The 15423-nt window shown below is 58.9% G+C and overlaps 1 protein-coding gene across 2 annotated transcripts; it reads right to left on the bottom strand.

Moving 5' to 3' along the window:
• Positions 1–347: 347 nt before the first annotated feature.
• Positions 348–7663, bottom strand: PERM1 (PPARGC1 and ESRR induced regulator, muscle 1). Of its 2 annotated transcripts, XM_040533726.1 has the most exons (4): positions 6901–7663; positions 4513–6417; positions 3597–3713; positions 348–1661 (listed from the first exon to the last, which is right to left on the bottom strand). In XM_040533726.1, the coding sequence occupies exons 2-4, from the start codon at positions 6413–6415 to the stop codon at positions 1582–1584; spliced, it is 2100 nt and encodes a 699-aa protein (XP_040389660.1). In that variant the 5' UTR covers positions 6416–6417; positions 6901–7663; the 3' UTR covers positions 348–1581. The 2 variants fall into 2 exon arrangements, with proteins under 2 accessions (XP_040389660.1, XP_040389659.1); XM_040533725.1 differs by having other exon boundaries at positions 4513–7663.
• Positions 7664–15423: the final 7760 nt, after the last annotated feature.

The following is a 15423-nucleotide window of genomic DNA, read 5'->3' as shown; positions in this document are numbered from 1 at the left end:
CTGCGAGCACGGTCTGCTCGGCAGGACTTCCAGGGCTGCGGTGCCAGGCTGTGCAGGGAAGGATGGAGCAGACCTGGGGGCTGCTGCTCCGTGCCCCCCCGTGCTCACCGCTGTGCTCGTGGGCACGGTGCATGCTCAGGGACAGGCCCTGGGGATGCAGCCAAAGGGGAGGAGAAGCAGCCCAGCACCCTGGGTGCTCCGTCCTCCAGGGCTCCCCATCCTCTTCTAGGCTTTTATACCGACAGACCCAGTATAAATTGATTTCTCATCCTTTAAAACCCAACACTCGTTCAACAGTTCCACGCGTGGACGATGCAGACAGAGGAAGGCACGCAGAAGTGTTAAATGGGATAGATCTTTATTAGAAGCTTTCAGCATATTAAATATGTTCTCTTCCTCCACAAAAACTCTTCCTACTGAACATACAGCTACTATAGTCCATATAGAGCCTGCACATCCCTCTTACCACCTACTGCTACGTGTCTCACTGTGCAACCAGTGTGCTCTCTTATCTGCAATAATACACGGTCTTAAGTGCAACCCCACACACATTAAAATTACATGGCACTCTGCGTTTCAAGGAAAGAGCCGAACCTCTCCTTCTGTTCCAGAAGACAAACCCTTACTGCTCCTACAAAGCTCATAGGCAGACCCACACAGGCATTTGGGGCACATTTCCCCCCGGTACCTTTGTGAATCTGGTCCCTAAGTGCTTAACAAATCTCACGTTTGTGCTGTCGCCAGACTTGGGAGTGCAGAAAACCCTCATGAATAATGCCCTTGGGTCCCAGGACGGCACTCGAGACAGGGAAGAAACCGAACCACCTCCTTGGTGTTTTCCACCCCCTTCCGTGCCGGGTCTCACCCCCTGCACCACAAAGCCCCACACTCACCCTCCATCCCCTCCCATTTCATGTTCCTAGGACGGGAGGCAGCAGAGGCCCCAAGTGGAACACCTAGACCCTTGGCTGGCCAAATGCCTGCATCCCGTGTCCTCTCCAACAAGCTCCTGTCCTTGCCAGGGATCTTCCCTGCACTCAGCCCCTCTCCCTGCTCTCCTCCGTCTCCTTGCTGTGGCATCTTCTTAGCAAAGCGCCGTGCTGGGGCAGAGACAGCCCTTCCCCAGCTCTCTCCTCTCTTCCCCCCAACACTTTAGTAGGACACGAAGCCCTTTTCCTGGCTTCTTTGGCTCCCTCCTCCCTCTGCTGCTCCCTCCAGCGCCTTCCTTTGCCCCCAGCTGAGCTCAGCAGGGAGGACGGGCGAGCAGCGCCCTGGGTCAGACACCGTGACTACTCCTAGCAGATGGCACGAGGATGCAAGAAGTGTGCAAAGAAAGAACCGAGCCAGCCCACGCCGGGCTCCTCTTGTGTCCAGTACAGGTACAAACCGCCTACCGTATTGCCAACGACCGCCACGGGAAGGATCCTGCTTCCTGTGACACCCTGTCCCTTTTGGGGATGGGTCCAGAGAAGTCTCGGTGCTGGGATCCAGGCTTCCCACGCTGCCCAAGGACGAGGTGCCTGGCCCCTGCCTCCTCCGTCCTCGCCCGTCCCGGGGGAGCACCTCCTGCGTGCGCCGGGGCTAGGTCCGCGGGCGTCCTTCTCTGGCCTGCCGTCGGAAGTAGCGGATGGCGGACAGCGTGCCAAAGCTCGCCAGGAACACTGCAAAAAAAACCATCGTGGTCCCACGGTGAGCCTTCTTCCCAACCCAAAACATCTTTCTCTCAACGTGAGGGTCACAAGCCACTGACCATGCACCAAGACCCTCCTGTCCTCACTCCTTGTCCCCACCACGCCGAGTTGTTCCCAGCACATTCAGCCCCACACTGCCCACAGCTCGGCAGACCACATTTATTCCTGCAGTTTGGGCACACCGTTTTCCCAAAAAATGGCTGGTTTGGAGGTAAAGAGCACACAGACTTCACGGGCTGGCTGAGACGTGGGGGGAGTGAGCGCTAGGGAATCACACAAGGCATGGATCCAGTGCTGGTGGTTGCGTCTGGAGTGGCTTGTGGCCATTTATGGATGGGATTATCAATAAAAAAGCACTTTTGGAAGAAAATCCCATCTCCTGGGGCCAGCTCTGCTGAGGTGTTCAAGGTGGCAGCCTTACCTTGGTGACTGCACGGTGCTGGTCCTGCTGTGGGAGTTGTTGCTCACGCAGGACTCCCATCCCTCCCGAGCAGCTTTGTGTGCCCTGAGAGAGGCCAGCTGCCGGGTCACTGGAGGGAAGGACCCTTTGGGAAGGGAGGATATTTTGGGAAGGGAAGGACCTTTTGGAAGGGAAGGACCTTTTGGGAAGGGAGGACGTTTTGGGAAGTGAAGGATGTTTTGGGAAGGAAGGACCTTTTGGAAAGGAAGGATATTTTGGGAAAGACCAGTGGAAATGGTGATGAAACATCTACGCTTGCCTGGCTGGGTGGTGGTCTACAGGCTAGCGTGGAGATGTCTGATCTCGGATGAGAAGGTCACAGTAGGGAACCTGACCAGATTTTCAGGACATTCCCTTCCTTTGCTACTGCTCAGACCAGGAAGATGCCAAGAAATCTTTTTTTCTTGTGGGCTGTCTGCTGATATTCTGATCCCAGCCCAAAGCAGAAAATACCCCAAGCTTTGAATCAGAAAATGCAGAGCTACAAACAAGACCTCAGGGAGAATGTACACGGAATGAGGACCTTCTCTGAGCCTCTGGTGCAGGTTTTCAGCTTGGCTCATAGGAGAGGTCAGCCTGCCCAGCTCTCTGCCCAGGCAAAGCCCCTTGCACGCTGCCTTACGCAACCCCATGGCACGAGGCCGCGTCCTGCTTCCCGCACCCCCTCCGCCGCCTCTGCCTCGTACTAAGAAGGCAACGAAGAGCAGGCCAAGAGCTCCTTGTGATTGCTGCGCGGAGCAACCTTAGCTAACGGGCTATTCTCAGCCCCAGGGTGTCAGCTTCCTGCGTGACCTTCGTGGGGAACATTCCTCCCCGGAGAGCCCATGGGCGGCGCTGGCCCCGTGCCCTGCTCCTCGGTGCCACCTCCTGTGTGCTGCCCCTTCTTGCCTTGCCACCAGCTTGGCTGTGGCTGGGGAGGGGGACCGAGGGTTGTGCTTTGTGCAGGCTGTGTTTTGGGGCACGCGTGGGGATGACAGAGTTGCTGGCAGGGTCAATGCACCACCAGGGTGGTATTTAGGAAAAAGATTATCCCTTTATGGCACATTATAAAAATGCATGTACTTGTTCCATCTGAGCTGAGGGAGGATAAATGTGCACACTTGAAGTCGTGGTGATGCTCCTTGAAAGCAGGGACCTTAAAAAAGCCTCTCCTATCCCCCAAACCCCATACTGGTCCCTAACTGAGGCTGGATGGAGCGGGGATAAAGCCAGGCTCAGCTGAAGGCAGCAGACACTGTGCAAAGAGAAAGACCCTAAGCAAGCAGGACTCAGGACTGACACTCCTACAGGACATGTTAAAAAGCAGCAGGACTCTACAAAAACGGGAAAATGTCTGCATTTCCCTGCCGGCACCATGGGGTCCGTTAGCATCCCTGCCTCCCTCCCCGCCGGGTCCTCCCCCAGCCCCTGCCCGCCCCTCTCCCCCAGCCCTGCGCCGCACGCACTGGTTTTCCAGGCATCCGGAGCCTGCAGGTCGGAGGTTTTCACTGCCCAGGAGGCGAAGGCGCAGAAGACGAGACACATGTCCTTGTGGGTCAGCGGCAACGGGGCCTCGGGTATCCCTGTGGGGACGAGAGCAAGCTTCAGGACGCCTCGCAGAAGTAGGTTATTTTTGCTCCCGTGTTTATTTGACCAGGCGTTTAATTAAAGCCGGCTTATTAATTAGCTTCCACCATGGCAAAGTTTTTTTTTTTTTTTTTTTTTTTTTTTTTCTCTGTGCAAACAGACTGGGAGCTCTGTTTTGAGGCGCCCCTTGGGATGAGTCACTCGGTGTTTGGTTTTAATATTAACGGGAGGCACTGCGGCTCTAAGCCCCGCGTAAGCTCTAAGACAAATACGCCGGCTGCCCTGGCGGTCAGACCCGCTTTGCCTTTCCCCCCATCCCTCTGACCTGCCCCTGTGCTCAGGAAGCCTTTGGGGTCTCTGGATGGCGCTTTGCAAATCTCAGCACGTGTTTTTAAGCCCCCCCCCTCTCCTTCAGCTGGATGTGTTCCCCCCCCATGCACACTTTTTTCCCCCACCAATTCAAGATCAATCAGCAACCCAACGTCATCAGCCTGCAGCTCGGCAGCCGCTGCCTTATCTCAGGGGCCTGAGTGCTTTGATTTTGCTCTTTACTCTCCCATCCCCTCACCAGAAACACAAGTACATGGTTCGGTGGGATGGCACGACTGCAGGGACAGCCACACCGGGTAGGACAGGGACTTGTGGCCAGCCCGTCACCCCATTGCAAGCACACTCAGAGCAAAGCCGGCCATGCCCAGACCTCCCCCGGGTCCCCGTCCTTCCCGCGGGGCCAGCAGCACCATGAGCATCGCGAGCAGAGCCAGGGGTGCTGGGCACGGGGTCGCGGTGCTTTACCTCTCAGGGCAAGGGCCATGTCCAAAGCTTGGGGCTGTGCCTGGCCTCTGCCTCTTCCCAGCGGCACGAGGGCGAGCGGCTCTCCGGATCCTCTCCGCGCCAGAGCCGGCGGCACCGGCACTTGGCCTCTGCCAAGGTGCATCGGCCTCTGCAGGAAGGACCTCAAAGCCCCCACGGCTTTCTTCACCTCGGAGGCTGGCGTGGTGAAGAAAAGCCCCCGCCAGCCCCCCCTGTTCCAAGGCCTGTCAGGAAAGAAGTGTTCGTACAGCTCCGGGACCGTGGCAGCCTGGGGCTCTTTGACCAGCGCCAGGTCGGGTTCCTCTTTCTGCTGATCGCGGTCCAAGCTGCTCAACTTCTTTCGCTTCCTCTCTTTACCCTTGACTTTTTTCCTGTTTCCTTCAGGTTCATTGAAAAAATATTCATACAGTTCAGGCAAGGATATTTCCCTTTCCAAGGGTGTTTTCTCGCCCTCCACCGAGTTCCCCATTGCTTCTTCTTCCCCTTGGGAGTCACAGAACAAATAGTCGTACATCTCGGGCCAAGTCACATCCAGCGAGTTTGCCCTTGCGCAGCCCCCGGCTGCAGAGCCTGGGGGGCTCACCTCCACGGGGGGCTCAGCTGCAGGCTCCTCCCCAGGGCCCCCCCTGGCAGCATCCCCTGCAGGGACAGCCACGCTTTGGGGACGGAGAGCCTTCCCCTCCCGGCACGCCTCTCCCGGAGGGTCTGGGGCTGCGGTGGTAAGAATCACCGGCACATTGTCGCGCACGCCCGATCCCCCTGCCTGTCCTGCTTTGGGGAGCTTGGGGGCCCTCGTCTTCCCCGGGGACTGTGCCCCCGGCTCCTTCGCCTTCTGCTTTGGGGGGATGCTCGTGGGCACATCTCCCTCATCTGTTCCAGGGCTGGCTGCCGACCGTTTGCTCTCTGCTGCCTCCTCGCTCCCCAGCCGCATGGGTGCCGGCTTGGCCGCCTTCTCCTTCCCTTTGCTCTTCCTCGAGGCCAGCGGGGAGGACGATGGTGCCCTGGTGGGTGCCCCACTGCCCTGTGCCGGGGTCCCCGCTGGCTCCCTGTCCACCGGGGTCACCTCGGCTGCACCGGCTCCGCGCTGCTTACGGCTCTTCCTCGTCTGCGCTGGCACCTTGGGTCTCACCACCTCCGGGGAGCTGGGCTCCGGCCCCGCTTTCTGCCCAGGGTCTGGGGGCCGTGCCGGGCAGCTGGGAGCAGCCTCCGGGGCAGGGCTGGGGGGGAGGTTGGGAGGGGGTCCCTGCACCCCAGGCTCCATGCAGGCAGCTGCGCTAAGACTTTTTCTCGCCGAAACATCTGGGGCACCCGCTTGTGCCGCCACCGGGCTTGCACGGGGCTGCTCCCCCCCAGCATCCCCTCCGTGCACAGGGGCACGGGGTGCAGCGGGGTGGCCAGCAGGCTCCATGGCCCCACTGCTGCTGCTGCTGGTGGTCGTCGCTCCTTCCCCCGATGCCATCTGTGGCGCTGCCACCTCGCATGCCGCGTCCTGCCCTGGGATGCTCTCGGCTGCGGGGGGACGGGGCGGCTGCGTCCCCTGCGCGCTGGGCATGGGAGCGGGCAGCAGACAGCCGGGCTGGTCGCTCCCACGCAGAAAGCTGCTGGCCGAGCACGGGTCCGCTTCGTCCTCGTCCGCCCCGGGCACCCCACGTGGGGAGCAGCTCGCCCTGCCAGCCCCTGGCCCGCTGCCCGGCCTCGCTGCCAGCTCCCCGTCCACGCTGGCGCTGCGCGGAGCGGGCACGCCGTCCCCTTGCTCAATGTCACTGAGACACTGCTCCTCCGCCGTGGCCAGGGAGGCCGGCGCTAGGTCGCATTCCTCGGCCGCCTGCAAGAATTCAGCCCAGTCCCTGTCGTTCAGCTGGATGCTGTACTCGAAGTTATCCATGCCTGCAGCGGCAAAGCAAGGGGAGGGGGCCGGAGAGAGCGGGGCGTGAGGAGGGGGCACCAGCATCCGTGGTGGTGCATGCCCCCTGCCCCTTGCCCCTGCCATCCATGTTTTTTTGGGTGAAATCAGTAGAAGATGAGGGTGGCTCATGGCAGACCCAGTGGGACAGGTATTGCTGGGCTGGGTATTGCCATGACCACCCCACTCAGAGCTGTTTTGGGGGTTGCCTCTGCTCAGCACCACAGCAGCGTTGCGTCTCGCACACCCTTTTCCTGTAACCCAGGTGAAAAGTGGAGGATTTATTCTCCTTCCTGCTGACCCGGTGTCATGCACGAAGGTGGCAGGCAGCGAAGCCCACGCAAGATTTCAGCAAGCCCTTCCTTACCCCTGGGTTTTGGGGAGGGAGCTGCAGCAGAGCCCAAAGCCAGCAGGGGGGGACCCGGCAGCAGGAGGAGAAGCAGAAAGCCCCCAAAGCCTCATCCTACCTGTGCCACAACCTCAGCCGGTGGCGGAGCCATTCAAAGAGCCACGCTGGAACCTCCTCCCGGCACAACATGATGCTGTACCCTTGACGGGGGCAGAGAGCTGGGCTTCAGCACAGCTCCATTCACCCGCTAAAAATAGCCCCGAGTGTCACCTGAGCCCCGAGTGTGATGGGTTTGGGGAGGGCAGACCCATATTTAGAAGCTGATGGGGCAGAGGCGAGGGTGGCAGCCGGCTCATTTCCACCCTGCACCCCCTGAGGTCCCCAGGACCACTCCTGATACCCGCACCACATCTTCCTGGGGGTGCTCCGTGGGCTGGGCATCCCAGCAGGGGCACGGGAGCCTCGGTGGGATCCTGGGGGCGAGCACGGCACGGGGGAAAAGCCACCCGTGGGTCAGCAACCAGAGCCAGAAATAGCTCCCGGAGCCAGAAATAGCCCCCAGCTCCTGCCAGCCCCTGGTCCCAGGGGGCCAGAAATATCTGCCCTGCCCCAGCTGCCCGTCCCACGGGGAGGAAGCTCCCCTTCGTGGCTGCCGTCACGCACTGCACGGCCCCGCGGCGTGCCGGCGGCGCGCAGCCCTGCGGCGTTCCCAGCTGGAGCGCGCCGGGGGAGCCTCGACCGGGCCACGCTTCCTTTCCTTATCCTGCGGGCTGACGCACGCGGGGAGCTTGTCAAGCCGAGAAAATATGGAAGGGAAGAGCTCTGCTGTCTTCCCGTCCTATCTCGTTTCGGATCTGGCTACACCCTTCTCCCACTCCCCCTCACACGCGCTCGCAGACGCAGGAGGGAAACCAACTGGCTTCCTTTTCTTGGCTGCAGCCGCTTCCTTCCCTTTGAGCCCAGCAGCCGGGGGTTAGTCAGAGAAACCTTTAAACTCTGCCTCGCAAACCGCAGCAGCGAACATGAAAGCGGCAGACGCAGCGAGACGGAACTGGAAGCCAGCAGCGGGCTGGCGGCCTGCGTTATCGGTGTCACATTGAAACCCAGCGCCGGGGCGGCCGCACACCAAACCCAACAGGAACTGCACACACCCCGCCACATGTTCCGCCCCGGCCTGGGAGACACAAACAAGCCTCAGCGCGAGAGGCATCCAAGTATTTATTTAGCTGGCCGGGCGAAGCCCACACACCGTCCTTAGGGGAATTGCACATCTGCTAGCACTTCCCCGGCTTCCTCTGGGGCGACCCTAAAGGCGCAGCGGGGACCTCAAGGGCAAGGCAGGGGCCGTGCACGAAGGACGTCCAGCGGGACCGTCTCCAATTTCCTCCTGGCGCCGCGTGCCCGGCCCCGTGCCGCTCGGGGACGCCTGGCTCCGGGTCTCCATGGGATGCGGGGATGCTGCAGGGGATGCTTGCACCTCCGGAGCAAGGCGCGTGGCGGATGCCACCTGCCGAGCCGCGGGCACGGCTGCCCCGGTGCTCCCAGCCTGCTTGGGCACTGAGGACGTTATATAAATAACTAATGTCAACCTGTAATTAGAGACGGGACTGAAATAAAGCAGCAGATGAGGCCCCTCTCTGCCTGGTGGCACAGGACATAGCGTAGGAGAAGGAGCCAGGATCAAGGGCACGGAAAAGGGAGCTGGGCAAAGAAAGTGGGAGCATATAAAGCCCCCCTTTATGGCCCCCACGTTCATTATTCCCAGCATAAAGGGAAAACTGGCAGGGGGAAAGGAGGTATCGGAGCTGTACAGAATAATAGTCAAAGATAAGCAATTTCCTATCCAGCAAACTCCACTTGGGAAAATTCTACCTTCACAGGGCTCTTAAAATCAGCACTAACAAGTCACGAGTATCAGGTTTTTGGCAGCATGCGTTTCAGAGACAATGCAGCTGAGAAATGTGGGTTTGATTACAAACAAGCCCTCCTTGCCCAGATCGAGACCCATCACATGGTGTCTGCACGGGGAGGAAGAGAGCGATGAGTTTGCAGGAAGAGGGCTGGGGAATAAAAAAAGCACAGTGGAAAGAGAAATACATTTACAGCTTCGGGGGTAAGGCTACCTCGTCCCGTGCTGCCTCCCACTGCCTGGGGCAGACCTGTGCCCACTTGGTTATGCCTTCTGCTTTAGCTGGATCAGCATCCTTCAGCCTCGGCCACTGCTCGTGGCTTTCTCTGCCCATCTCCAGCTGATCCCTGCGCCCCGGTCTTCTGCCCTGGCAGCAGCAGGCTTTCCAGCTTGTGATGCCCGCCCCTCGATGCGTTTCTCCCCTTCCAGGAGCTCCCTGTGGGCCGTGCAGATGGTGGCAGGGAGTGGGGAGCGCCGTGAGCCCTCCCTCGGGATGGGGAGCGGGCAAACCCTGAATTCAGCCCCCCCAGAAAGCCCGGAGGTTGCAGCCACTCGCGCCGAGGAAGGGGTTAAGCCTGCACTGAAACTTGGAGCGCAGCGGAGCTGCAACCACCAGGCTGGTTTTGCCTGTTTGGGGACAGGTGAACGCTAGGAATTATCACCCCCGAACCATAGGAGGTCTGCATTGTTTTTGCCTAAGCCCTTTAACGGTGTTATTTTTATTTTATTTATTTTTATTATTTTTTTTTATTTTTTTGCCTGAAACTCTGTCCCCAGGCTCTCTTAAAATTCAAGCCCATGCTTCCCGGGAAGCCAGCAGTGGGCTCACTCAAAGGTCAGCCTCCGCTGCCTTGAAACTCAGCCCGCGCTTGCCTGAAACCCTGCCAAGCTCTTCCGAAAGGCTTGTATCCTGGCCTGAGTTTCGGGTTGCTAATCCAAGTCTCGCTGGGTTTCAGGTTTCCTTGCAAGCCTTGGCTCTGCTCGCCACCGGAGCAGCCTCAGGACACAGCTCCCGGCTGGCCGGGGCAGGGGGGCAGCAGGAGGACGGGTCCCCACGCCAAAACCAGGAGGGGACGAGCACGAAACCGCAGCAGCAGTCGGAGGACAGCGAGACCTGGACGGCCACAAAGCTTACCGAGCCCATCGCAGCACTTAAATCTGAATTACGGCGTGGTAAAGCCAGACCCATGCGTGGCTTGTGGTGCTCGTAGGGTTTTTGGCTCGGGACCAGCAGCCACAAGCCAGGTGGCCACCGGCACGGCGCGGCCACCCCGTAACTCACGGGGTTGTGCTGAGCTGAACCACGCTCCCTGTCACACCCAGACAGACAGAGCCCCTGTGTCCTGTTGCACGAGAGGCTGCGGGGCTGGAGCTGCAGCCCTCGGGAATCCGAGTTTCATTGCTGAACCCGCCAGGAGCTGTATTTCACCTGGGGAACCCTTTTTTTTTTTTTTTTTCCCTGCCGTTTCCACTAGATGTCACTTACAGCCAGAAAGTTAAGGGTTTCCCTAGGTTTTTAAGCTCCTGATGCACAGGTTTATGCTAATCCCAAAATGGGGGCTTAGATGCCCAGGACATTGGGGTCGGGATGGTGTTAGGGCAGGCGGGTAAGGAAAGGGAGGTGTGTGGGGGAAGCCAACATCTCCTTTTGGGATCAGGCTCCCTGCAAGACGTGACTGGGTCAGCTGCTTCCAGCGTGCCCCTAAAAGATTAACCAGTTATATTGTCTGCGTTCAGAAAAAAAAAAAAAAGATATTTTGGGGAATCCCAGCTGGGGGTGAGGTGGTCCTCGGACCTGTGTGGTTTTTCTTCCATCGTGGTGTGAGGGAAAGGGCAACAGTAGCTGGAACTGCAGCCGCAGCTCCCTTTCTGTCCAAGCCGCTGATTAATTATGTTTGGGGTTGAAAGGGCCTCCCCTCCCACCCCAGCCCCAAATGCAAGCTGCTCCACATCCACGGGGCTCCCTCGAGGCCCCGCTGCCTCCGGCCCCGCGCTGGCCACCCCCTGGCCAGGAGCTCCGGCGAGGGCAGGGCAGCCGAGTTATCCCAACTCCCAGCAGATTCCAGTTACTCCAGCTCCCAGCAGATTCCAGTTACCCCAATTCCCAGCAGATTCCAGTTACCCCAATTCCCAGCAGATCGGCAGCACCACTGACCCCAGCCCACCCACTGGCAGCAGCTCCAAAGGGCGAAGGAGAGGTCGGCTGCAGACACCGGTAGCTCCTTGCACGGAGCTGCTCCACCAGGGCAGAGCAGGGGAGGCTGCCTCGGTGCAGTCTGGCTTGAATTAAATCAGCCTGGTGGCATTAACCCCCTGACGGCTGCAGGATGGGAATCCCCAAAGCCTCCTTTGCTACGGGGAGCTGTGCTCGGGGTGCCTGCAAAGCCGCTGGTGCTCCCTGACATGGCACTGGGGCCGGCTGGTGGGTGGTGGTGGGCACGCATTGCTCTGCACAAGCTGATCCCCAAAACCTGAGAGTCTAAATATCAAAATAGGTAAAGCTCTCCACGAGCTGAAGGCTCCCAAGGACCTGAGCACATCCTCCACCTGTGTTTTAAATACGCTGCCTCCGGTCCCCGGCGAATTAAACCCCCCCTCCTCTGACCAGCTCCTTGCAGGGAGTTCATTTGTTTCCCCGTTTTGAATACAAAAGCCCCACGGAGAATCATGGCCAGGAGAATGACAGCCGGCAGTCCTCATCTCCTCGGCTTGAAGATTATTAGAGAGGTTTCCGAGACAAAATCGGGATTAGAGCTGGGCCAACAACAGCCCTCGATTATTGATTCGAGTGCCTCGGGCGCTGTGCGTGCTCGGAGGGAGGGCAGCAAGAGCAGAGCTGAGCTGGGACAAAGCACGGGGCGGCGCTGCCATCCCAGTACCTCCCAGTGCCACCCAGTACCACCCAGTGAGCCTGCCTGCCAGCATCTCTGGGGGAGAGGGCAGGCAAAGAGGAGATGCAAAAGGATGGGGCTGGGATGCAATGTTCCAGCACCACTCGTGCCCTGGTTTTGGTGGAGAAATCAGAAATCAGGGTCCCTCGGCGCACACACAGTGCTCCCAGCAGGACCCAACAAACCCACCTCTTCTACAAACAAACAAACAAAAAAAGAAGTCTTTTGAGGAAATGGTATTGTTCCTGTCTTTGGAATAACTCTTCAGCAAAGCCCTTCCACCGCAGTGATTTCTTCCCATCTTCCTGTCTCCCTGCGCCACATCTGGGAATCCTATTTGAAGTGCACATTTTTTCCTCCCTTCCTTAACGAAAGTAAAGTATTTCTTCCCCCTTTTCCTCGTGAGGAGGGGGGTGGATGTGTGGCTTGCATTTGTATTTGCATACCAGCTATTTGGGTTATTTCTGAGTGATTGCGTTCCTTTGCATGCTGCAAAAAAATTCTTGTGCTCCTTTTGAAAAGAACTCGAGGCAGCAAATCCTGGCCCGGGGTTGGTAAGGACGGCTCGGTTTTTCAGCTCCAGTCGGGCTTTTTCCTGGCAAGGGCACAGAGAAGGCTGCGGGGTTGCACACTGATAGGGTCTGGGATGTGTTTTAGGTCACCCCAGCCTCGTGGTGTCACCGTGTTTGGGGCTCTCCTCGTGTTTCAGTGCCCTGGCCGTACATCAGGATGCAAGAGCTCAGCACATCAGCTCCTGCTCCCCTCCTGTGCCAAGCACAGCCCCGTGCCACCCCGTGCTGGAGCCTCCAGGCGCTGCTGCAATAACGCTGCTAATAATAACGATGACAGCCCAGATGCTGATGGAAACCTCCGCGCTACCTGGCGCTGCCGGTGACTAATCTCTGCCCATTGATTTAAGCAGCTGAGACCAAGCCGGAGAGACAACAGCAGCGGCAAAGGCAGGAGCAGACAGCAGAACCGCAGCTGGAAGGAGATGAAAGGCTGGGGAGGAGCGCGGTCTCTCCCTCCTCCCTTACCGCAGCGCGCAGGGCTCCTCTGGGCTGCCGAGACGACTGTGGGATCGTCTTCCCCCTGCGATGAGCAGCACCAAGAGGATGGGATGGGCGAGGGGCTGCTGACCCCAGGGGCTGGGATGAGCCAGCAGCAGCCGACTGCTCGTGCACCTTCTGATTTCTCCCCCCCGGGGGGGCTCGGCATGGGAGCAGGGCTCCCTTTGCTCCGGCATCTTAACAAGAAGCAGCTGCTGGAGGCAGAGCGAGGAATGGCACAAGGAAAAGGCCCCGCTGCATTAATTAAAGGTCACGGGGCCATTCCAGAGGCTTCCCAATTACCTCTGGAAGAGTGTCGCTAATGTGAGATAATGATGTCATATGGCCACTAATGAGGCAGGTTAACCAAACCCCAGCGCCCCCTCCCCAGAGGATGTGCCGGCACCAGCGGGGCGAACACGGCCACTCATCCCCCTCCACCCCCCAACCCCGTACCCCTCCGCCTCCCCCTTAATAAGGTGCCTCCCGGCGCCCCTGCCCATAAAGGAGCCAGGGGAGAAAGGAGGAGAGGCCAAGCCCCTCTTTGAGGTTTTTGTGCCCAGGAGAAGTCCCGGCGAGGCCCATTCTCCCCTGCGCCGTGAATTGCTCCTCGGGAGTGATGTCAACAGGATATTGTTCGGCCCTGACCCTGCTCCCTGCCTCGCTCAGACCAAATCCAGCCCCATTAGCGCTCCTTAATTGAGCGTAATTTGAAGCGAAAAATCTGCCTCCCAACGTGCCAGGGGAGATGGAGCTCCCCGGGGCGGGGGGCCGTGGTCCCGTCCTGGGGACAACCCCCAGGTCCCAGGGTAAAACCCTGACTGGTGGAGGGGTCCTGGGTCAGTGTGGGTTTGGGGACAGGCAGAAGTTAATGTTAAAATGTTAATTTCCATCCACCCTCTGCTGTTTGTCTCCAGTCCCAACGCCTGGGCAGGCCCACAGTGTAAACACCTCTTGGTCTTAGGGCTCAGGCACTGGGCAGGAGGTAAGGGGACAAAACGCTGTAACAGGGATTAAAGTAAGCCCCAAAATGATAAAAAATAAAAATAACAATAAAAAAAAAAAGCCACGGGGTCCTGAGTTCCCTGATTTGGAGGAGGGAAGGAGAGAGAGGGAGCGAAGAAACACCAAAAATAAAGCAATGCTCACATCTGAAGCTGGTCGTTTTCCACCCAACGCTTCAAAACTGATGGAACAGGGGAAGCGGGGAGACCTCAGGGTCGTGCCCCTGCAGTGCTGTGCCCCGAGCAGGGCTTGGTAGGTCCCAGCCGAGCAGGATGGGTGCGGAGCCAGCCCTGCAGCATCCCTGGGGGCTGCTGCTGCTCGCGGTGCTTTGCCCCTTCCCGTGTGCGGGTGGCCAGGCTGCTGCGGGGGCGATGCCTGGGACTAATCCTGCTCCTGCTGGGTGGCAGCACGCCTGGACACCCGCTGCCTCGCCAGCACAAGAGGACAGAGCTGGAGCCACCGTGCAGCCCCCGAGAGGCGAGCCGGGGTTATCAGCAGCTTCTCCTTGGCCTCTCCCTGTTGTGTCTCCCGCTGTTTATTTGCTGAAGCAGCCGCTGCAGCAGCACTGATTTGTGCCCTGCCTGAAGCATGTCCCGAGCCTCTTCCTTTAGGCCCTGCCTTTTGCCTTCCCAATCTCTCTTTCAACGCACTTATTTCCAATTTCCAGCAGGAAAGGCCAGGAGCTAGCTGTAAGAAAAAGGGTTGATCTTGCCCTAAGCATGAAGGAGCTGCAGAGCTGCTGGGCACCACCTGGAAGGGGAGAGGAGAGGGAGGAGGAGAGGCTCTGGCCACCCTTAGGGCTGGCACCGTCGGATGTCTGCTGTTTCACCGTGCCCTGCAGGGCAGATCGCAGCCTGACCCACACCGAGGAGCTCGAAACGAGGGCTTGCTGCTGAGAAACCGTGACAACAGCCACCTCCAGAGGGGCTGACATCCATCCCCTGTCCCCAGCTCCAGCCGGATCCTTACCCACATGCACACACGCACGAAACAAGCCAAGTCTGCTGGAGTGGGAGCTGCCAGCTGCAATTTATCAGGCGATGGGAAGAGACAGCACATGACTGGAAGTGAGGGAGCGTTTGCAGGGGGAGGCAGAGGTGGAGGGAGCAGGGATCTCTGAGTTCTCCCAGGAAGGCAGAGCTGAAAAGTGCTGGGGTTATTAATTATCTGCAGCTTTCATCCCTCCCACATTCTGCAAGGAGGAGGAAAAAAAAAAAAAAAGTTGTCAGGGCAAAATGGAAATGGGCGGGCGAGAGAAAAGAGATGAAAAGACTAACGGCAGAGAAAGGAGGAGCAGGGGGTAGGCTGGGACCAACGCTTGCTGCAGAGAGGGTGCCAGGGCCGAGAAAACACGGCGCTCGCTGATAAGGAGCTTCCTCGCCCATAGGGATCCCATTAATTCCCCCAGCTCGCTGCGGTGGCCAAGGGGTGGGGTATTTTCCGTTCGCCAGCACGATTACATCTGCTCCAGGAATTCTGCTCCCATGGCTCCCCCAGGCTGGGTGGGATTTTTCCATGCGCTCGCAGATCGGGCTAAATCAACACAATTTTTTTCTAGCGTGGCCCTAACCTGCGGCAGAGGAAGAGGCTGGGAAGGGCTGGAGCAGTAATCCCTGACCTTTGCTAATCCACAGGCAATAACTCCGAGCAAGAGGCATGCTGCAGGCGATGGCAGACTTTGCTCTCCCCATGGGCAACGTTTTTAACCTCAGCAGCAGACGGGTTTTGCTGGCAGCTCGTGGGTCAGGGAGCTGCAGGGGAGCTGTGAAGTCGTCAGGAGCCCCGGC

This window comes from Cygnus olor, chromosome 21 (assembly GCF_009769625.2).
Source record: "Cygnus olor isolate bCygOlo1 chromosome 21, bCygOlo1.pri.v2, whole genome shotgun sequence".
NCBI lineage: Eukaryota > Metazoa > Chordata > Aves > Anseriformes > Anatidae > Cygnus > Cygnus olor.
The sequence above is the reverse complement of the archived record's forward strand: the minus strand, read 5'-3'. Positions and strand labels throughout refer to the sequence as shown.

Coding starts and splice junctions, on each gene's coding strand:
- PERM1 (XM_040533725.1), bottom strand. CDS start 6,565: ATGAGCCACCCTCATCTTCTACTGATTTCACCCAAAAAAACATGGATG. Junction 3,714..4,512: donor CATGGCCCTTGCCCTGAGAG/GTAAAGCACCGC, acceptor TCGTCCCCACAG/GGATACCCGAGGCCCCGTTG. Junction 1,662..3,596: donor TCCGGATGCCTGGAAAACCA/GTGCGTGCGGCG, acceptor TTTTTTTTGCAG/TGTTCCTGGCGAGCTTTGGC.